Source organism: Podarcis vaucheri (assembly GCF_965113315.1).
Source record: "Podarcis vaucheri genome assembly, chromosome: 1".
NCBI lineage: Eukaryota > Metazoa > Chordata > Lepidosauria > Squamata > Lacertidae > Podarcis > Podarcis vaucheri.
Window position 1 is genome coordinate 89,349,144 of NC_138759.1, and position 22,958 is coordinate 89,372,101.

The 22,958-nt window shown below is 45.0% G+C and overlaps 1 protein-coding gene across 21 annotated transcripts in view; it reads left to right on the top strand.

Annotated features, from left to right (window-relative positions):
* Positions 1 to 22,958, top strand: part of TNS1 (tensin 1) — a 321,487-nt gene that overhangs the window by 183,615 nt on the left and 114,914 nt on the right. For 17 of the 21 annotated variants that reach the window (XM_082237860.1, XM_082237875.1, XM_082237878.1 and 14 more), the window contains 2 exons: positions 6,530 to 6,568; positions 16,534 to 16,575. In XM_082237860.1, the coding sequence (XP_082093986.1) occupies positions 6,530 to 6,568; positions 16,534 to 16,575 (81 nt within the window). Of the gene's footprint in view, positions 1 to 6,529; positions 6,569 to 16,533; positions 16,576 to 22,677; positions 22,935 to 22,958 lie in introns of those variants that run through there. The other 4 variants (XM_082237868.1, XM_082237867.1, XM_082237869.1 and 1 more) reach the window with 2 other exon arrangements.

Consider the following 22,958-nt stretch of genomic DNA (forward strand, 5'->3'; position numbering starts at 1 on the left):
ACAACAAAAGGGATTGTCTCACTGTGCACTGTATTTTATTTCCCTAAACCAGGGATCAGCAACCTTTTCCAGCCATGGGCTGGTTCACTGTCCCTCAGACCATGTGGTGGGCCGGACTATATTTTGAAAAAATAAATAAATGAATGGATTCCTGTGCCCCACAAATAACCCAGAGATACATTTTAAATAAAAGGACACATTCTACTCATGTAAAAACACGCTGATTCCCGGACCATCCATGGGCTGGATTGAGAAGGAAATTGGGCTGCATCTGGGCCCCGGGCCTTAGGTTGTCTACCCCTGCTCCAAACTGATCAGATTTGAGCCCTTCTTGTAAGAACACATGAATCTTGAACAGCCCAAGGTCCATCTAACCATTCCAGAAGCCCCTGGAAAATCACAAGCAGGGTATGATGATGACAGCCATGCACTGTTGTTTGTCTCCAGTATTTGGTATTCATTCCAAGCCTATTCAATACATTTTGCTGTCTGGCGCAAAGGAGGTGTAGCTCCACCTGCACCTCCAATTTCCCTCTTCAGAAGACTACTGGGCTGGCATTTGAATCTTGAACACTGATGATAGGGGTGCAGGGCTGGCTATATGGCACTGCCCCAATCCTCCAACACCTTACCACCACTACATAGCACCTGCAGCATGAGGAGGCTGTCTCACTTTGCCTAATGATAGGGCCAGTCCGGCTCAGCAATACACTGACTCTGAACATGAAGATTCTATTTTGCTTTCATGGCTAAACACAGTTCATAGATTTATCTTCCATAAATTCATTAAATCTTTTTTTTTTAAGAAAAGCCATTTAAGGCACATCTTGAGCTACTGAATTCCAAACGCTAATTATGCATCGTGTGAAGAAGTATTTTGTTTTATCTGTCCTGAACCTGCTGCTGATCAGACTTGCACCCCCGCATGGCTAGACCAGTTTGATGGAACAAATCATTGTGTGGTTGAAGAAGGCAACCCTTTGAACTGATGAATGAGGTTGCTGCAGGTGTGCTACAGGAGCTCAAGAGGGTGCTTCTGAAATATTGGCCCTCTCTGTGCAATTGCCTGGAGATGCTGTGTAAACATAATATCTTCCTTGAGCCAAAATCTCTCCCTGCTTGTAACTCACAAGTGGGCCGAAGCAGAACATTCCTTGCGCTTGGTGGCTCAGGGCCAGCCCTGAAGGCTAGGAGAAGGTCCTTTTATGGTAGCATTTCTCCATTAGAATATATATATATAAAGCCACAACCACTCAGCCCATAACAAAACAGAGGAGAGAACACAAACACAGTCCCTGGAATGTGTTCAGTTCTGGCTGGGGAACAGTAATGCTGAAGGGAGCCCTTGGGTGGGAAGACAGATCAAATAATTAGGAGTGCAAAAAAACCTCTTCTCCGCTGTTGGTAGGATGATAATGCAGGAATGTGCGTCTGACGGGCAGGGTGTGACATGCAAAAGGAGAGAGCAAACATTTTCTTATGAGCTTTGTTTGGTCACTTGGTGAATTGACTGAGGCATTTTTTTGCGGGGGTGTGTGCAGCAAATAGTTTTGAAGCATCAGAAGGAGAGGGGAACATTCTTTGTAATGTGTTTTCAGTGCTGTTGGCTAATTATTGTCTAACTGGCTACGAACAGCATCTCTATGGTCGTTTCACTGAGGCCAGGAAGCTCTGCTTATCCAGCGAAGTAGCAAACCTCTATTATAGTTTTGCTGTTCTACTTTGTGCTTTGTTTCACCGGCTGCTTCCAGACCTCAGATTTCTCTTGTGGCCAAAGGGAACCGTGTGGTATTCCAGAGGCATCATCCACTTATTCACGTTAGCTGCCCAGACATGCTTTTGCTGTGTCGATAATGCAGTGGTGGTTCACCACTGAGGACATGATCCACCCACAAATGGTCCCTTGCATAGTTGTGCAGAATACACTGGGCAGTTTTTGTGATCCCTCAGTGGAGATTGCTGGTTCGGGATGTTTCTCCATGACTGGAGAGACATATAAGTGCCTGCCTTGAATAAGTAATGAAGGAACCAGGTAGTAGCATCCTGATTGCTGCTTCTGGTCATGGGGTGGTCATCTCTCTTGGTTAGCACGGGACAGGATGTAGGATTGATCTTGTGCCTGCTTGAGAGCAAAGAGAGATGAACAGGGAAAGTAATGAACAGGTGGACAACAATATCCATGAAGCAGGATTCACAATAGGACTCTGTAATGGTCTCCCTGGGTGTGGCTTATATCCTAGTGGTGGCGTGCTGTAGTTGTGGATCGACCTGAGTTGTGCTACCTTAGATGTCTCTGATGTTTTTTGGGGCCCTGGGCACACTTACAAACTGCAAAAACTGTAGTGGGCACCACATCCCCCACAACCAAGCACAGACCCACAACCATTGGCTACCACAGAATGCTTCTTTCAAGCTGAATTTCAGAGGGGACTATGTAGGCAGCAAGGAAAGCATCTTCAAGTACATGCGCATCTATGAGTGCCATGAGGGTGACCCCTGAATCACAACATATCCTGTGGTCTGTCATGGCAATGTGTGCAGGGCAGCCACTGACTTGGAAGTACAGTAGCTGTTTTTTTCAGGATACCCCCCCCCCCAACTGAAATCAATAGGAGAGAAACTCTTTGTGTCAAGTCTGGTTGGTGTAAGGTTGTGCTGTCAATGGAGAGATGGCTATGAACTGAAGGCAGAGATTTAAGTAAAATCACTTATTTCTGACTACCTAATCAGATATTTATACTTCTGCATCTGCCATCTTGCATGCATCTTCCCTGTTTATAACAGGGAGATCATGCAGACTTGGTTTTCTGTGACAGTAACCTCTCTGCTCTGGGTTGTGCTTTCAATGCAGCCAAGCAGTAGATAACAAGGTGCAGCTGAAATGGTTAACTGCTTGTATTCCTTGGCATCCTTCCTGGCTACTGCATTCCTATGGACCCAATTTCAAGAAACACAGCTTTGATTTTCCAGCTTTGCTCTGCTTTCAAGAAAATTGTACCGAGGATTCTGCTCAGGAAGGTCCTAGAGAGCACCCCCCCACCATTTAGGAATCCTTTTGTTGGTTACTTTAAAAAGTGATTGCATTACAGGACAAAGAGTGAAACATCATCACATTGGTTGCCAGGGACTCACATTGCTCAGCCAAAAATAGTTCTTAGCCACTAGTTTTTTCCTGCAAATTATAGGTTGGGTCAACAGTGCAATTCGCTGGAAATTCTGGAAGAGACTTCCTGCTGAGAAGACCTTACAGTGTGTCTTGGAAGGCTTAGGACATGGGACAGTTACTCTGGCAGAGTGAACAACCATGTATAGTGGGGGCAATGTGGGGAGAATAATTTCAATATGCAGAAACAGACTGGATCCAACTCAAATCCAGTCTAGCAGCTTACTGCCAAATCAGCTAAGTTAGTGTGCTGCCTGCTGAAATGTTCAAAGAATATTTGCTTGCCGGACTGTACTGTGTATGTCAAGAGTGTTTGATTCTAATTGCCTCTTATCCAGAAAATGAACCTGCTTGTTTCTGTGAGGATGGAGGGCACAGCCTGGAAAATATTGAAGAATGTGACAGGCTCCTGTGGGCTCTCGCCGTTCCAATCTGTTGATGCCCTCTGCTGTTTGGAAGTCAATATTGTCACTAGTCCCCTCTGTGTGCAAGGGTTCATAGAATCATAAAATTGTGGAGTTGGAAGGGACCACGAAGGGCCATCTAGCCCAGGCCTCTGAAATGTAGGAATCTTTTGCCCAGCATGAAGCTTGAACCCATGAACCTGAGATTAAGAGTCTCGTGGCTTACTGACTGAGCTATTCCTCTCTCCCCTACAAGAAAAGAATACAAGAAAGAGTTGGCACAAATAACAACTCACAAAGGCCGAAAGGCCAAATGCAATCGCCTCTGGAAATGATTGGAACTGTAGCTTGGCTGGACTGGGTGTTTACTTGGCATCTGTGGAAAAACTCTTCCCCATCCCCTTTTGTTCTTCTACAAATATTCCGTAACATGGGGGTTTAATTAAGTGGATATGAAGTTCTTCTGGTTGTGGCCAACTTTCTTGATTTTTATGATGGCTTTTACAAGCAGTTGTTTCTCCCTCCCCCTCAGAAAAAAGAGGCCCTGCATGGCACAGTGAATCAAAGGGTCTGGTTAGAATGTGAATCTTCTGCTCACCTAGTTTATGGCCATGGGAAAGTCACTGTTATTAGTCCACAGTGCAGGATTGTTGTGAGGGAGAAATGTGGTAAGAAGTGTGAGGCATTTTGTACACTAAAACACTGCTAATGAGAATAAGAACAATAATGAGGCTATGATAATGGTAATTTTATTGGTAACTATGGTAATAATGAAGTTTCTGGAGTCCCATGTTGCCCCCCCCCCATCAAACTCAAAGTTAATAGTTATCCAGGAATAGGGTAGGGGCATGATCAATTGCTTCAAAACTGAGAAGGCAAATAAAGAAACCCCCATTTAAAAGTATTTTAAATCTCATTATTCCCTGTAACCTGAAAGATGATATGGCTCATGTCAGGCTCATTCACTAGCTTTGAGGTGTTACATGGAACATCTGGATAACAAATACATTTTATTTAAAAGTGGACCACCCTTATGCTCCACAGCTTAGGCTACTTAGTGTCTGTGGTCAGTAAGAAAAGCTGCTACCCACATTTGCAGGACTGGTGGGATCCAGTGTGACTGTTCCATTATCTACCCATTCTTGATGTCCTGTTCTCTGTTATTTTAATGCTTGCCCGTGGTTGTAAGAGAGACTGCTTCTTCAGAACGAAGGGTTTGCTTGGTTCCTCCCCCCTTTTTCCCAGAACAGTTCTGTGGACTGACTCCACATGGAAGAGAGATGGCAAGTCTGCAGTAGCCTCTTCTTAAATGTTCATCTGGCAACATTTGTATTACGACATTGATCCATGATGTAAAACAGTTCTTAACTAATGCCCCACAGTGTATATGTACAGAAACCTAGTGAGGAAATCAGTTTTGTATTTTAATTCCAAATTTGGGATTTCAACCTGGGTTTCTCTCCATTGAGGTTGCCTTTTGCAGAAGCAGGCTGAATTGATCCTATAAAGCAGAGATCAGGAATCTGTCACCATCCAAATGTTACTAGACTACAGCTGGTGCCATGGTCCCTAGCTATTGACCATCCTGGATAGGGCTGATGGGAGCTGGGAGTCCAGCAGCATCTGAAGGTCCATAGATTTTGCCCCCCCCCCATCCTTGCCATAAAAGACTTCAGTTGTGAACTTGTGCAGCTGCAATCTCAATGCTGACTCAAGATGTGGTCATTTGTAGGTGGCAGCAATGTGCAAATGTGGAAAATAGGCAGGCTGAATATTATTTAATTAATCCATTTTAGACACACACCCTTCTTTTCAGCTCCAAGTCCTCATAAACTGACAGCACAGTAATTTAAAAAAGCAGCACTACAAAATGCATAGCAATATACTATGAAATTTAGCTTCAGACAGCATAAAATCATTCAAGAAATGACTAGAGAGAACAAATGATTCTCCGTGGTCCATTTAAAAAGCAACCCAAGAGAAGGCTTGATGGAGGAGTGGCAGCCAGGGGGTTGCTTTTTAAATGGACCACCTCCCAGGGGATGGGATTACAGATATGGTGGAGCCAGCACCAAAAAGTATTAAATATTTCACCTGGTGCCTAAAGTTTACTTTACTTGTTCTCACAGGGTTTTTTTTTGGGGGGGGGGTTGGAGGGGGAGTAGAGAAAGAGTTGGCACTTAGCTAGGTGGAAGAACTAAAGAAAGAGAGCATTCTGCTGTTCAGAGGCACTGACTGTGCAGGTCTTAGCAAACTTGAGGGAAATTATCTTCAGATGGGAACATTTGTCCCTGTCTCTCTGATTCTGGACCCTTTTTAACCAGGGTTTCTTTGTTGACTTGTGCAGGAGTACATTCATTCTTCAGCTGCAATTGGTTCATACTTTGGCAAGCATCTCTCCCCCTCCCCAGATTATAAACAAAAACAAACAACCAAAAGCAAGTTTAAAAGGAGATACAGAAGTACAGAACCCCTCCTTCATGTAAGCCTGTTCCCCGCCAGTCACATTTTGCTTCATAATGCAAAAACCATCCACCTGGCAGGTCTTGGTTGTTGTCCTCCTCATCTTCTCTCAGTGACAGCTTGGAATAGTCCAGAGCGTGTGCATCCTTCCTAGTCTGGAACTTCAGTAAGAATTTTCACTCCTGGGCAGTTGTCCTGGAAGCAGATTCATATGGGTTCTTATGGTAGGGTCTTGAAGTTCTGTATATTTTGGACCTTGTCCCAAGCAACTCCTCAGAGATCTGGGTAAATCCTTGGTTACTTAGTGGGAAGGGAGCAGTTTCCCAGTACAAGTGGAGCCGCTCAGTATTGGTGGGACTACTCTTTGATGGTGGGACAGAGGTGGTTACATTGTACAGATAATGCTCATAATTCTGTCTTTTCCTTTCTCTTCTCTTTGCTCTTTGTATTGCAAGTACAAGGATTCTAACACTGCTCTCTTTTGTGTTCTGCCCTTTAGGCTGCCACGCCTTGCATGCCTGCTAGCAATCATGAGCTGGTAAGTGACCTGTTTCCTCTCCTCCTTTGGCTGTTGCTTTCTGCCCTCTCTGTTGCTGCCTCGGGCACCAAAGGCATTTATTTGCATATGGACTGCAGAAGGATGGGCAATTGGAGGGTCTGCAAATTTACAATGAGGTGATGTGCTTCAGCTCTGTAAAATGTGCCCCAAGTAAAGTGAAGTGAGGTGAAGTTCAAAATACATAAGAGGGACAACTCTACCACTCCCCCTCTGTCACACATACACATGGTTAATGTATTTGATGTTATTTGTTTTAAATTGATTTTCTAGATGTTTTAAAAATGTATGACAAACAGATAAAGGGGTGGGAATAGACAGCGCAAGCAAGCATATTGAATCGTTCCCATATTAGTGCCATAGGTAAAGGTAAAGGTAAAGGTACCCCTGCCCGAACGGGCCAGTCTTGACAGACTCTGGGGTTTGTGCGCCCATCTCACATCTATAGGCCGGGGGCCAGCGCTGTCCGGAGACAATTCCGGGTCACATGGCCAGCATGACGAAGCTGCATCTGGCGAGCCAGCGCAGCACACGGAACGCCGTTTACCTTCCCGCTGGTAAGCGGTACCTATTTATCTACTTGCACCCGGGGGTACTTTCGAACTGCTAGGTTGGCAGGCGCTGGGACCGAGCAGCGGGAGCGCACCCCGCCGCGGGGATTCGAACCGCCGACCTTTCGATCGGCAAGCCCTAGGCGCTGAGGCTTTTACCCACAGCGCCACCACAGCGCCACCACTAAAGATTTGACAGTCTTTAGTGCCATAAAGACTGTCAAATCATCCTTGTAATCATGAAACATCCTCTAGTCTCTGTTTACTGTACATTCTTTGTTGCGACCATCAGGGTAAATACCTATCTCCTTATCCTTTAAACACCCAAATGCAGAATCTCTTTTAGATAGGCTAACAAGAAAATCTTTTGATCCATTTCTGTACACTATGAAAGCCTTTATTTGTAAATGGGATTTTGCAGGGGTGTGTCCGGGGTGCGTGTGCTCAGCATATGTACCCCACTCTCCAGGGACTCTCAGAGCAGCTAACAGAAATTTTAAAGTATAATAAAAAAACTGCAATAAAACATAAAACAGAAGAGGGACAAAAAAGAAGAAGAAAAAACCTCAAAATTTAAAACAGAGGTAGTGGGTGCTCTCAGATTTCTAAACAATGGTTAAGGATGCGCAGAAGGAGGCTTAGAGCAGCATGTGCTCCCCTCGCTCCACTCCTGTCTTAGTGCACTAGATTCTGCACTCCAGTCCTGTTCTGTTTAAAAGTGAACACCCTGATGGAACCAAAATGGGGAACTGCCATTTAATGTTGGTTTACCAACCACCAGGAACTTAAATCAGGATCAAGCTGTGGTTTACGGTTCTGGTTAGTAAACTGATGTTAAACCAAAGTTCCCTGTTTTGTACATGATTGGGAACAGTGGTTTAAGCCGGCCAGGATTGCAGTGCCAAAGCCAGTGTGTTAAAGGAGGAAAGAGGTGAACAGGTGTGTGTGTGGGCCCTAATCTCTTTCCTGACTCATGGTATAGGAAGGCAAGATAGTTACATCCAAAACGGTTGCTTGTTGTTCAGGTTAAAACATAAATCTAAAACAGAAAATCTGAAATGTCTTCAATGGGTGATAAAAAGACATCAGGGTCAGGGTCAGGTGATCATCTCTAGGAAAGGCATCCCAAATAGTGGTATCATTACTGAGAAGCCCCTATCACAGGTCTCCCTACATTTCAGAATTGCAAGCTTTCAATGTTAACTTCTTGGATAGGCAACATAGTGGTAAGGTAAAAGGTCCCCTGACCATTAGGTCCAGTCGCGGACGACTCTGGGGTTGCGGCGCTCATCTCGCTTTATTGGCCGAGGGAGCCGGCGTCATGTGGCCAGGATGACTAAGCCGCTTCTGGCGAACCAGAGCAACGCACGGAAACGCCGTTTACCTTCTCGCCAGAGCGGTACCTATTTATCTACTTGCACTTTGATGTGCTTTCGAACTGCTAGGTTGGCAGGAGCAGGGACTGAACAACAGGAGCTCACCCCGTCGCAGGGATTCAAACCGCCGACCTTCTGATTGGCAAGCCACAGCACCACCCACATGGTAGACTGTACCAAATACTCAGCTCTGCACCCCCCACACTTTGGTAGGACCATTTGTCCCCACATAAATAGCTTGTTGGTGTCTTTCAGAGGGGTGGTCTTGCTGAATTCTAATGCTTTTCAGGAGGTGGCTTAATACCACTGACCAGGTGGTTCCCACCCCACCCATAGAAATATTTTGCTGCCTCTTGAAACAGTGGAGCAGCCTGGCAGCATTCCTCCTTAATGGTCCATTGCCATGTCATGGGAATAAACCTTGCAGAGGGACATTATTGGGTATGGATAGGACTCAAGGCACAGGCCCATGGCACACTAATTTGCAAATGCTACTTGATATAGATGCCTCTGGGCAAATAAAGATTGCTAATGCTGAGGGTCTCATCAAAACTGAACTCAGCAGTGCATCCAGTTACCCTGTAAGTATGTTGTTTGTTTGTTAAAAAACAGACCACAAGGGAAAGGGTCAAAAGACCCAGGGCATGGTGTGAAAGCCCCAAGTCTCAGATTCCCCAGGGCACCAGCTAACAATGTCCCTGGCCTTGTGTGTGCATCAGAGCTCCAGAAGCAAACAAAAGAATTGCTGTATTGAAAAGCTGCCCTCAACATCATTTATATGATACATTCCAGCATTGGCCTTGATTTATCATCACTTCAACATGATTCTCCTTTCATTTTTGGGGAGTTTGTGTTGTTTTTCATCTGGAAAAGTGTCCAGCCTGCAAGGGCAGATTCTTCTGGCAGAGTCCATCCCTCCCATGTCTGGAAGGGTGGGGTTGGCTTAGTGAAAGCTCCAAATTGGTTTGTAACTCTTGCATATTGAAACCACCCACATGCTGGTCCAATCACATTGTGGGCCCTGGCCGGGCTCTGCCAAATCTGAATAAATCAGAGTTTAGCTTTGGAAACCGTGTCCTTGGCTCACCCAGGATGGTGGGTGGTGGGAGGGAGGAGGAGGCTTGCTTGGGGGCTGCCCCTTAGCAGCTGTGCAATAAGTCTACTGGCAAACAGGACCTCTCTGCCATATTTTTAAAAGAAATCTGAAGGCAAAAAGGAATCTTCCTACTCTTCTTACTTGGGATTTCAGAGGCTAACATTTTCCATTCCAGGAATGCAATTCTTTTTTTGGTGCTCACATTTAAAACAGAGGCACACCCTTTAGTGGCAGGGACAGTTTCACCAAATGGGGAAACTGGAAATCACAGTGGTGGTGGGCCACAAATTTGGTAGCTGCAGGGGTGGCACAGGAAGAATAAATCCGGCAATGCTTCCAGATTTGGCATAGACAAAGTGGATTTGGCACTCTTGCGCAACAAACCTGCTTACAAAAACAAAAACAAAAACAAAAAATCAGGCTTCTTTGAAGTAAGGAAAATGATGAGGAATTGAGGGATGATTGGTGTGACAACTTCAGTTTAGCACTAAAGTAGGAGTGCATGAAGGAATTAAGGTACGATGTCTTGCATATTCTTTAACCGAAGAAAGTCATGCAGAATGCACAGTCTGTACATAGACTGAGGACCTGGAAAAATGTAGGTTAGATGCAGATACACTTATCCAACCTTTTCAGAGCCCCAGTGTAGAGGCTTCATAATTGGCCTTAGCCATACCTCTTAACTTGCATGGCTACAGTCTTGTGCCATGTAACCATTTTATCCTTTGGGTGATGTCAGGCATTTGGTTCCATTGCAAACTCACAGCATCTCACCAAATGCAAGCTGAAAGATTTGTCCACATCTCTAATAGGTGCACAGAGTTGTCGCTTCTCCTGTGCCCTTTCCCATTCTTGGAATGGTCCTCCTGGTGCCAGACATGGTTGACGGTATGCAGTCTCTGTGTCTCACAGCACTTGGCATTGCCTTCCCAGCACAACACCAGCACAACACAAATCGCTCTAGCAGATGGTTCTTGGGCTTTGTCGTCACTGCCCAAATCTTTATTTTTGTCTCTTCCTTTCCCCTGGAAATCTCTTAATGGTAAGTCAGAAGCTGTTAGGGAGACAGGCAGCAGGGCACTCTGGATCAAAGCTTTGCAAAACCCTAAGTTGCCATGAAAGAGGAGCAAGGAATTCCGAAAGAAGCTCTCTGTGCAAAAACAGTCAGCATATTCCATCTGTGCTGATATAAACAAGTATCATGGGAAGGAGGCCCTGCCCTCCTTTTCATAGATGTTTCTTGTTCTCTACAAAAGCTGTGACAAGATTGGGGGTGGCAGTAACAAGAAGCATTGTAGAACTTGAAGAAAAACCTATTCTCTTTCCCCTACCCCAGTTTCCAAATGCCCTATAACCGCTGCCCCACTTGGCCTCCTTTTCTTGTGGAACATCTGCCGCTTCTTTGCCAGTGTCATGTGAGTCACACACACAACCTGGTGCTTCTACACAATGAACATTACTATTACAGCTTCCTGAGCACCGGGGATCCTAGGAAATGTACTTTTCCCAACAGCACCAACTATATTTCCCAGAGTCCCTTTCACCTGAGATGCTTTCTTGTTGTCTGTCACCAGAGCACCTGCAGCAGCAAAGTGGGAATGGGAGCAAGCAAGGGAGGAGTTCTGCTTTAGCTCACATGAAAAGAGCCCAGTCTGTAATACTCATTTTGTATTTAAGGCAAGCATTATATGTCTGCAGGGTTTGTATTTTGAGCCAAGGATGGGTGGATTTCAGCAATGTTATCAGTTACCAGTTGCTGGAAACCACAGGGCAGGAGGTTGTGCTCAGTTCTCACTTAGAATCATAGAATCATAGAGTTGGAAGAGACCACAAGGGCCATCGAGTCCAACCCCCTGCCAAGCAGGAAACACCATCAGAGCACTCCTGACATATGGTTGTCAAGCCTCTGCTTAAAAACCTCCAAAGAAGGAGACTCCACCACACTCCTTGGCAGCAAATTCCACTGTCAAACAGCTCTTACTGTCAGGAAGTTCTTCCTAATGTTTAGGTGGAATCTTCTTTCTTGTAGTTTGGATCCATTGCTCCGTGTCCGCTTCTCTGGAGCAGCAGAAAACAACCTTTCTCCCTCCTCTATGTGACATCCTTTTATATATTTGAACATGGCTATCATATCACCCCTTGTGGATTTCCCATAAGCATCTGGTTGGCCACTGTGAGAACAGGATGCTGGACTCAATGGACCATTGGCCTGATCCAGCAGGCCTCTATTTATGTTCTTAACATCCATAGTTCTAACATTGTTTTAGTATACAGCATTGCTGGAAAAGGGGCTCCTGTATGTATGTAGGTCCAAGAGGAATGTACTATAAAAGCAGCCATCTTCACCAGTGGTATAATCCCATCAAATTCCACAAATTCTCTTGTCTTGGTTCCCATGGTGAGTATTCCTCCTTCCCCCACCTCTGTCAAGCATAAAGCTCAGTGTGATGGGGACAAGCTCCCAGTCCCCCACTAGTCTCTTTGCTGGGATGGAGAGTGGGCTTCTTAGGCGCTCAGAGGACCTTTGAAGCTGAGCACAACAGGGACAAGCCCCCAGCCCCAGCTCTGACTAGGCAAGAGGACTCGGCTCATCATATTTGGCCATGGACATGTATAGAACACCTCTTGTAAGTTCCCTGTAACTGGGATAAGCCTCCACCACCCTCTCCAATGCAATTCTGGGCTGCATCAATAGGAGTATAGCATCTAGATCAAGGGAAGTAATAGTGCCACTGTATTCTGCTCTGGTCAGACCACACCTGGAGTACTGTGTCCAGTTCTGGGCACCACAATTCAAGAGGGACACTGACAAATTGGAACGTGTCCAGAGGAGGGCAACCAAAATGGTCAAAGGCCTGGAAACGATGCCTTATGAGGAACGGCTAAGGGAGCTGGGCATGTTTAGCCTGCAGAAGAGGAGGTTAAGGGGTGATATGATAGCCATGTTCAAATATATAAAAGGATGTCACATAGAGGAGGGAGAAAGGTTGTTTTCTGCTGCTCCAGAGAAGCGGACACGGAGCAATGGATCCAAACTACAAGAAAGAAGATTCCACCTAAACATTAGGAAGAACTTCCTGACAGTAAGAGCTGTTCGACAGTGGAATTTGCTGCCAAGGAGTGTGGTGGAGTCTCCTTCTTTAGAGGTCTTTAAGCAGAGGCTTGACAACCATATGTCAGGAGTGCTCTGATGGTGTTTCCTGCTTGGCAGGGGGTTGGACTCGATGGCCCTTGTGGTCTCTTCCAACTCTATGATTCTATTCTAAGAGAGAGTGGGGGCTTATTCCTACACCTGCCCCTTCAGAGACCCTGCCCCTTTGGAGAGGAGCACAACATTTCATTGACTGCCACGGGTGGGCAAAACTTGTGGATTCCTGTCTCCAGCAGTAGCTGCCCACATTCCTCTGGAAAGTCACAAGCTGTGCCTAATGATAAACGGCTCTTGTCTTAGCTCCAGCAGTTGAACAGAGCATCTGTGTTCAGAGGTAGTATATCTTTGATTATCAGATGCTAGGGATAAAGCACAACACAGCTGTCTCATGATCCCTTGCTGGAATTACAAATGGCAGGGTTAGACCAAACTCTGCTCCCGATTCCCGTTATTGTTCCAATTTGGTAACTCTTGATATGCACGCCTCTGTTCTTTGGCTGGCATACCAAGGTCTGGAGCCCTTCAAATGCCCTGTGATCCTTTGCCAAAAGCAACTTGCTTGGGTAACTGGCTTGCTGGCATACAGAGCCCTATCTTCTTGGGCTATTCAGCATTGCACCCTGTCTGCACTGGCAGCAAGCCAAGGCAGCAGTTAGAGGTGGCCTCATGCAGGTACCTGCACAGATCCCTGCCAAGCCATAGACATGCCTCTCCTCAAATCTAGCCCCCCCCCCCAGTCAAAACAGAGCATTTTGACTATCTGCTTCTGTGCTCCTTTGCTGCCAGCTGCTTTGCAAGTTTCTTTTCACAAGTGGTCTGCTGCTTATTATCTCCGTACACAGATTAATCTCTGTGCACACACTGGCATATTTGGATGGTAAACACAGCATACATAGGTCCCCGAGAGAGCTTCCTAGGCTGGCCAGGGAAGTTTATCTGTGGAAGGCACATGCTCTGGTCTCCTTGGGACCGTTATTGTGGGTTTGTCAAGGAAGCTGTGCGGTGTGCTAGGAGCCAGCCTTCTCCTGAAGGGCTGCCTAAGAGACCTGTACATTTGCCAGGAACCCAAGGACTCTCCACAATGGCACCATTGTGCAGATTTAGAATGTGGCATGCTCCGAGTTCCTTGGCTGGTAGGCACGAGGAGTTGCAAGTGGGGAAGATTTATAACTCCTTCTTGCCAGCGAAGACTTCCCAAGCTAGGTGAAGGAAATGTCTTCCCTTAAAACAACAGCCATGCAGAATCCATGTTGCTCAGGAAGCACGTTGCCTTTAGCAAATGTTCTTCCTCTTCTGAAATGGATGTTCCCTTCCCTTCCCAGCCTGCCATGCGGCTGTGCTTCTGGTCTGTTTCTCATTTGTACAGAAGTGCCTTGGTTACACAGAGATGTGAGATGGCCACGTGGGGTCAAATTGTGCAGTGCGTAAGCATGGGATGTTCCTCTTCTCTGAATTAGGTCTGCTCCTTGTGAGAGAAAGACTTCAATTATACGAAGGACAGTCATGAATCATACGGCCAGTCTGATTCATTCTTGCAGATGTAAGCTAAAATACTCTTCAGAAATGTGAACAATGCACACAGATCAGGAGATTTTGCCAAAGAAGATATATGTTCAGCTAAGGAGGAAACCCTGAACTCCTTCAAAACAACTTTTCAATCAAAAAGCTATGAGCGATATCTTTAAAAATATGTGTAATTAGTACATGGCATATGATACTTCAAGATACCGAGTGTTGCCTTGAACTGCTGCCATGACTAATATGCTAGAGGTCTTATTTTTAATATTTACAGCAAAGCATCTTAACCAGTACTCTGGAAGAACAACACATAAACCACAGAAAACAGGGGTCTCTTGTATGCATCCAAACCGCCTTAGGCATGGATGGTGTTTCATGACGGCTGGCTTGCAGAGACACATCTACCTCCAGTGGCAGTGAGCTTTGCTGCTTCTGTTTACATAAATTCAGAAGGAGATGGGGTGAGGGGAGAGGGGGAAGCACCAGCTTTTACAGCTGATCCAGGAGATGAACTGGACTCCCTTGCTTTTCTGCGTGATCAAAGCTCAGGTTGCTAATTGAATTATGTCTGGAACATTTAACATCGTTCTGTGCAAGGAACCAAGGCAAACGTGTTTTTCCTACAGAGGCTTTTTTTTTTTTTGGAAAGAGCAGAAGGATAAATTTATTAATTTGCCCATTTATTCAATTTGTATGCTGACTTTGGCACAATCAGGTCCTCAAGATGGTTCACAGTCAAATCCATTTAGATTATTAACATTAAAACAAAACTAAAAAGTGCATTAAAAAGCCAGCTGTTATTGCCAACTTTTATAGTCAAAAAGATGTCAAATTACAAAGAGAATCAAATAAAATTTCAAGGAATAAAAATAAAATAAAATGGTTCACTTAGCCATCTCTAAATGATCTTAAAACTAGATGGCCCTAAATCCTCTTCTAAGCGTCTGAAGGGAACCCACGCAGATGATTTGCCTAGAGGTGGAATTATGCAGAATGAGCTCCATAATTGAAAAAGCCCTCATGGTAATCACTCAGCCCTCAAGAACAGAGCTTACTACTTGTAAGTAACCTAGAAAAATTGGCAGGTTGTAGGGGAAACTCAAGATTGTTTGGCCAAACACTGTGATTCAGCGAACTGGCATCAGCTATTATTCCCAGATTTTTCTTTTGGCAACATCCTTTCGCAATGCCTATTGCAATGCCTTCATTTGCAATATTAAGCATGAATATTTGCAAATAAAAATGTGGATTTCCCCTGTGACTTTTAAAAGGGCTATGACCCTTCTAGGTGATACATATGAAGGTGCAGAAAAATGTGAGGTTGAGGCTATAGAAATAGATAGGGTGCGAGATGTTGGAGGGTAGGGAGGGGGAAAACATGAAATAAGTGGGCAGAGGTCTACACACACATAAAAAAAACATTTGGGATATGCTTTTTTTCAAAAGCGTTTTTAACAAGACGTTGAATTTTCCATAAGGCTCACTGTCGCTGTCTAGTGTCACATTGTATATTGCACTTAAAACGTTTTATTTGCAGCTGTATAGGAGCAAGGTTTAACACAGAAGGGAGACATGGTTGCACAGAGAGAGAAGAAAGAGTACTGTGGTGCATTGAAGGAGGAAAGGGAGTTGACTGAGAATAGTCTAAAAAGGGCCAGCTCCACCATTAGGCAGAGTGAGGCAACCACCTCAGGCAGCAGATACTGGGAGTAAGGTATTGGTGGGCAGAGATGTGCATGCCCCAGTGCCCCCTAAGTGAGCCAGCAGCCCCTAGGTGCACTGTCCCTTTGCCAGTGTTGAATGTAAGATTCAACTGTTAGTCCAGTTCTTCTCCATAGGTGGAATTGTAGTGTGTGTTTGCCACCTTGCCTTTTGCCTCAGGCGGCAAAATATCTTGAGCCAGGCCCTGGGCTACAAGAAAACGCAGAATCAGAACGGTGACAAAATGCTTATTTACGGTTAGCATAGCGATGTAGATCTCTCTGGTTAATAACAATTTAAAAATGGTTCTCCAAGTGATTTGTTGCGCATTAAACATTAACTTCCTCTCTTCCCATTAAAATTCAACTTTGTCACAAACTGAGAAGTCTGGCCCAGCTTCCAGGGACCTCTTGAATCTTTCCCCTCAGTTTTGAGAAGGAAGTAGAATTTTTGAACATTGCCTGGGAATGTGCAGCTTAGTACTATAAATAAGTGGGGGAACTTTGAACTTATGCTAAGCCTTCATGCTTTCTCTATCTCTCTCCCCTATACAGCCCTCTGCTGAGGAAAGTCCTGCGAAGCACTTAGAAACCCCGGTAAGTGATATGATTTTCCTCTGCTGCAGCCAAGAACATTCAGAAGGGGGAATGTCCCTTGGGAATCCCATTGCCTTGTATGTAGTGGTTCTGCCCCCTGTCATGTGTCTTCCCATTTACTCCTTCAGTTTCTTAATCCTCCTGTCCTTGATCTCCCTGCAAATCTCAGGTTCCCACAACCTTTCCTATTCGGGCTTCCTTGTAGCCTACTATGTCTCTTACCTATTTAGCAACTGTATTTCATCTGATTTCAAGCAGAGGCTTGCTCAGATCTGTAAACATAATGCAAGCAGTCTTGTAGTCAAGTATCAAGTTCATAAGAACAATTACTAAACAGTTACACGTGGCACGATTTATGAAATGGATTCAGAAAATGAACTGTGGCGTAGTGAGTCTTGTTCAAAAACCGCACTAGCATCCCCTGTGCTTAATTCTACATTAAAGTAACATGGCCTTGTTTAAAACCAATATAAGCTACATTTCCAAAGGGCAGGCATGTTTTGAACTCGGCATGTTGAGTTGTGATATTTATATGTTGCAAATGAATAATGAGACCAATTCAGTATGCTCAAATGCAGCATAAGGTGCATAGCTTCCTGAACTGCAGTGATTGATGGATGAGGCTGTGATGGATCGCGACTTGTCAAGAGGCACCCAGACTCTGTTTGCATATAGTGCTAAGCCAAACTAGGACTTGGAGTAAACGTGTGAGCATGTGGGCTTCTGAAGAGGCAATCATTGTTGTTTTGCTCTTCCTGCAGTTCTCCTGCTGCTGCATTGCTGTGAGCTAAGCCGTGGTTTGTCTCAGGATGCCATCTGAACCTGGATTAATTGTTTGCCTCACTCCAGACAAACTATGAGCTGTAAACCAAGAACAGGCCTTGGCTATGACTTATGATTTGTCCAGAGCAAGACAAATCACAAGTCTGAGTTCAGTCGATATGTTAAGCCAAACCATGGCTTAGCTAACACCAGTGCAGCTGCAGAAGGAGGACCAGAGGAGGAGCAAAGCAGTTGCACTCTCCTCTCCAGGACCCTATCACACTTATGCATTCACTTTAAGCCATGACTTGATTTAGTGTTATGAGTAAGCTGAGAGGAGCTTGAGTTTCTCCTGTCAGCTGCTTGTGCCTCCACCTCACACCTGGAAAACCATTGAATCCTGACTAGCAGGTATGTTCAGGGATTGAGAACAGTAGCGAGCCTGCATCTAAAGGGTGCAGAAACATCTGCTGAAAGAGAGATACTGAAAAGATGATGGCAACATATCCTGTACAATAATAATAATAACAAATAAAGAAAGACAAAATAAAACTTCTGGGGGAAATAAACAACTTTGAGAAATGTCAGAAAACAGCTTTTCTTTTTATCTCACACAGCGCTGTTTTTTAAAAGGCAGTTGAGGAATGCCAAATAAAAACTCCCTTGCAAATCCCCAAAATAAAAGTCATGTTTTGAAGCATTGAGGATAAATGAGTTCTGTTTGTAGTTTTTAAGAAGGCGGGGACTTGTTCTATGTGCAGTTGTGAGATGTCTGATCCCATGGAGCTTCTGCCTGTGTGCTCCTTTAGGGTATGAAACAGAGGAAGGGGTACACCAGTTCACAAAAAAGTATAGGTAAAGGGACCCCTGACCATTAGGTAAAGGCACCCCTGACCATTAGGTCCAGTCGTGACCGACTCTGGGGTTGCGGCGCTCATCTCGCTTTGTTGGCTGAGGGAGCCGGCGTACAGCTTCTGGGTCATGTGGCCAGCATGACTAAGCAGCTTCTGGTGAACCAGAGCAGTGCACGGAAACGCCGTTTGCCTTCCCACCAGAGCGGTACCTATTTATCTACTTGCAATTTGATGTGCTTTTGAACTGCTAGGTTGGCAGGAGCAGGGACCGAGCAACGGGAGCTCACCCCATTGCGGGGATTCGAAGTGCTGACCTTCTGATCAGCAAGGCTGTGTGTAGAAATCCACAAAAGATTTTTTTCTATTGACAATGTAGTAATATTATCCTAATGCATTGGAATCACAAGAGCTGTTGATCAGGGAACAAATTTAATGTACTCAGCGGTAAGCTATAGTGCAAGGCACTTGCCAACAGACTAGAAGTCACAAAGGCAGACTTGTCAGCTATTGCCACTGTGGTGTCCATTAAATTTGTTGCTCTGACGAAGAGAAACTCAGTTTGAAACTCATTAGGGTAATTTTATTGCATTGCTATCAGAATAATTTGCTTAATTTTTTGTGTGTCCCTTTCCCCTGTGCTTTGTGTGTGTTTGTGTCCTTTTACATTTGTTCTGTTTGGAATTCCAATGTGCCAGTCACCCTCTTCCGTCTACATACAGTACAATTGAAACAGATCAACCCTAAAGGACCCAGTATCAAAAAGTGAGGGGAAACTGGTATTTTTTGAAGTTAGCCAGTTTGCTAAACCCCTGTAAATAACTGTCCTCATGGGTGGTCTACTTGTTTATGAGCTGCAGTGTCTGAAGTCGGGAGTCACAAAAGGTTGCACAGACTACTTCTGTGATTAGTTAAATTGCAAGAAACCATTCTCCTAATCACCAGATTTAGACATTGCAATCTGTGATCCTCTACTTCAGATGTTTTGAAACATGAAAAGAGAAATGGATAATCTTTAGAAATATGACATCTGCTCTGATAGGATGGAAGTTTTATGAGATTCAAGGAATTTCTGGAAACAAAACTGTTATTATTTTAGGATGTATGCAAAACCTCTTGCCCCAAGCTGAATGGCTTTTGTACAAACACAGAGGTATGGAGAGACTCTTCCTGGGTCTTCCCTGTTTGTTTTCCAAAGAGGATTTTCTCCCCCTCCCTTTTTGGCTCGGACACCCACCTAAAGCATCTAGCAAAAGATGCCGGGAATACTAGGCTAGATAGAATGTGTGTTCAAGCCAATCTTGCATTAGCTTTTTCCTTCCTTATGATGGGGTGGCATTGGAGGCCCCTCCAGATAGATCCAGCCAATCCCTTGTGGTTGCCTTGGCACCTCAGGAACTTCAATCCACATTGCCCGGGGAAAGTGGAGGTGACCTGGCATCATGAGATGGGTTGCTCCCTCCTGTGCCATCCAGTCGAAATTCTTAATAATTAGGAAAGCTGAAATCAAATCATGTGGATTTGAACTGAACAAGGCTTCTGTGTACTTAGGAAAACAAGATTCTTCTGGCACTGTCCCTTTTTTCCATTACATGCATAGCCTATAAACACTGATGGAGGCCCCTCCCTGTAGATGAGCACCTATTTGTTACCATGACACTCTTTGCTTATCAGTGGTCTCTTGGAAGAGACAATGATCTCTTCGAGAATGCTCAGACTGTCGTAATTTTACATGCAGTACTTCAGTTTGTTCCCTTCGATGGGCCATCAGTGGAATATGGAGGATGTATTTATTTATTTTAGGGACGCGGGTGGCGCTGTGGTCTAAACCACAGAGCCTAGGGCTTGCCGATCAGAAGGTTGCCGGTTCGAATCCCTGCGATGGGGTGAGCTCCCGTAGCTCGGTCCCTGCCCCTGCCAACCTAGCAGTTCAAAAGCATGCCAGAGTGCAAGTAGATAAATAGGTACCACTCTGGTAAATGGGATTTCCGTGCACTGCTCTGGTTCGCCAGGAGCAGCTTAGGCATTCTGGTCACATGACCCAGAAGCTGTCTGTGGACAAACGCCAGCTCCCTTGGCCAGTAAAGCAAGATGAGAGCCACAACCTCAGAGTTGTTCGCGACTGGACTTAACAGTCAGGGGTGAATTACCTTTACCTTTACCTTTATTTATTTATTTTATTACCAACGAAACTACTTCTTCTTCTTCTTCTTCTTCTTCTTCTTCTTCTTCTTCTTCTTCTTCTTCTTTCTTCTTCTTCCACATTATTATACAGTGAGTTTCAGACTATATACCCAGAAAGCTTTTGGGGTATTCCTCACTGAGAAAATCAGTGGTGCTGGACAAAAGTTCCTCCTGAAGGAGTTTCCCGGCTACTACCAATAATCACCTGCATTGTGCAATAAAAGTGGCTTGGGTCATAGGAAGTGTCACACTGTAGGGTTGACGCAAGGAAACTTCCATTTTCCTCCTCCCTTCTGCAACCCCCCTCACCCAATCTTGAAAAGTATTTCCTGAGAGATTCAATATTGCCCTGAATGGCATGGACACATGGAGCTGGTTGGAGGGGTGGGGAGATCACCCCAAACAGGGCACAGGCAACTTTTATAAGTGGAAAGGAATTAACTTCACTATGGAATGAGTTAAATTTACTGCTTAAGTGGCCTCAAGTTCAGCTAGAAAGCTTTGTCAATACATGAACTTTTTTATATATATAAAAAACCCAGAACCAATTCAGCACAACAATCAAATAAATAACAAACCAAAAGCAACATAATGCTGGGGGTATCCAGGAAAAATAATAGCACCTTGCAGTTCCTGTGCAGAATAGAAACAGTTTTATGGTTCCTAAAACTAGATTTCCCCAAAAAATCACAACAGAAAAGACCAAGTTCCTGCTTGCAACAACCCTACCGTCTGATAGAGGCAGAATGGTGGGGACGCTTTCTCTCTCTTGCTCTCTCTCTCTCCTCTCCCCCAATGCCTGCTGTCAGTTAAATTTGCCTAAGGTTGAGTTTATGCATTCTTGTAATTGTTCTGTAGTTACTTATGGTTTTTTAAAAAAGTTCTGCTGCATAGATGAAAGCAACATAACAATTGTATGAAACTGGATGTTTGAGAAGTAGCCATGATCTAGATGTTCATTTAGAGTAGAGGTGGAGAATCTGTGGCCCTCCAGATATAGCTGGACTTCCAACAGCCCCAACCAGCACAGCCCAGGGATGGTGGAAGCTGTAGTTCAGCAATATCTGGAGGGTCACAGGTTCCCCATTACTGATGGAAGAATTACAGGTGCAGGAACTGGAAGCATCAGAAATCAATTACTATTGGAACCATAATATGCCTTCTTTCCCATTTTCTTTCCCAGCTTTCCTTGTACAACTGCATTAGTGGAAACAGGGGGAAGGGTGGCACACAACAAGCGATTTTCAAACTTTCTAGTTTCAGGAGAGTCTTCCCATGCTCGCTTGTGGGGCAAGAAGCATTGCATATCAGCCTGAGAATGCCTGTGGGCTGTAAAAGATACAGGGAGCATGTTGTAGGGCATATGGCCCAGGATCCAACTAACCCCGAATGCTAACAGAAGCTCCTGCTAGTGCAACAGGGCATCCCCCTCTCCTCTCTACACAATCTCCCTGTGCCCCCCCCCAGATCCTCTCTAAAGGGTCAGAAGACCTCCCAAGAACAGTGCATGAAGAGAGGAGAGGGCAGTTTGTTCTGCCTGGGAAGCAGAAATCTTTGCGCTGATGGAATGATAAGTAGAGGGTGACAATGAATTCCTCCTATACACCTCAGAGGCCACTGGCCAGGACTCTTTAGGCCTCATTGCAGCCTTGTGTAGACTCAAAATGCTCTCCAAAACCCACCTAGCCCTCTCCAGCAGCAGCATGCATTAGGGATGATTGGTAGCAGCAATGTGCAAACTACTTTTAAGGAAATCCTGCCTGCCATTATACTGATCCTTGTTGAAGCACCCCTGACGAATTTTCTTGGGGAATACTCATACATGATGACCTGTTAAAAACCTGCATGTTTTGAAGATTTCTACATCATTAATCCAGATGAGAAAAGCCCCCCATTTCCATTTTTTAACTCTCTATTTCTATGAATCCAGCTGTCAGGCTCATATTCTGCAGCTGTGACCTTGGTTACTAAGCCTTGTGGCTCTTGGTTGCTTTTGCTGCAACAGGCTGGCATAGAAACAGAAGCAAGGTGTGTGTCGAACAGTAAAGAAGGTGGTGATATTGAGGGCAACACTCTAGAATAAGTAGGGTGCCAGCCTTTAAAAAGGATCATTTGTCACATTCACCATTCCGCCTGGTCCTGGATTCTGGATAGGGTGCTTTCTGAGCATTTAATTTGCCTGGAAGCTGTTATTCCTATCAGCTGATATCTGCCTGACTCTTCCTCGTGGTGTGGGTGTGTGTTGGGGAGAGCGTTTCAGGAAGGGGTGGGGCTCCATTTCCACCAGCAGTAACAACAACAGGAGAGCTGTTTGTGGTTAGTGTGTTGCATCGTGAGCCACAGGGACCCAACGGCAGCGTCAGAGACTGACCATGCCAAACATGGTGCCCACTGCGTGCCAGGCTTGTGCCGCTCTTTAATCAAACACCGTCCCTTTATTATTGTGGACTTCCTTGGATTGAGTCTCTGAGGAGGAGAGAGGGATTGCTCTGGAGAGAGATTTAAGAAAGAGTGGGCACCATGCCCTGGAAATGGATTAGCAAAACTGCTACTCTCCCGAAGGTAAGCCTTTGTTTAGGGTTGGAG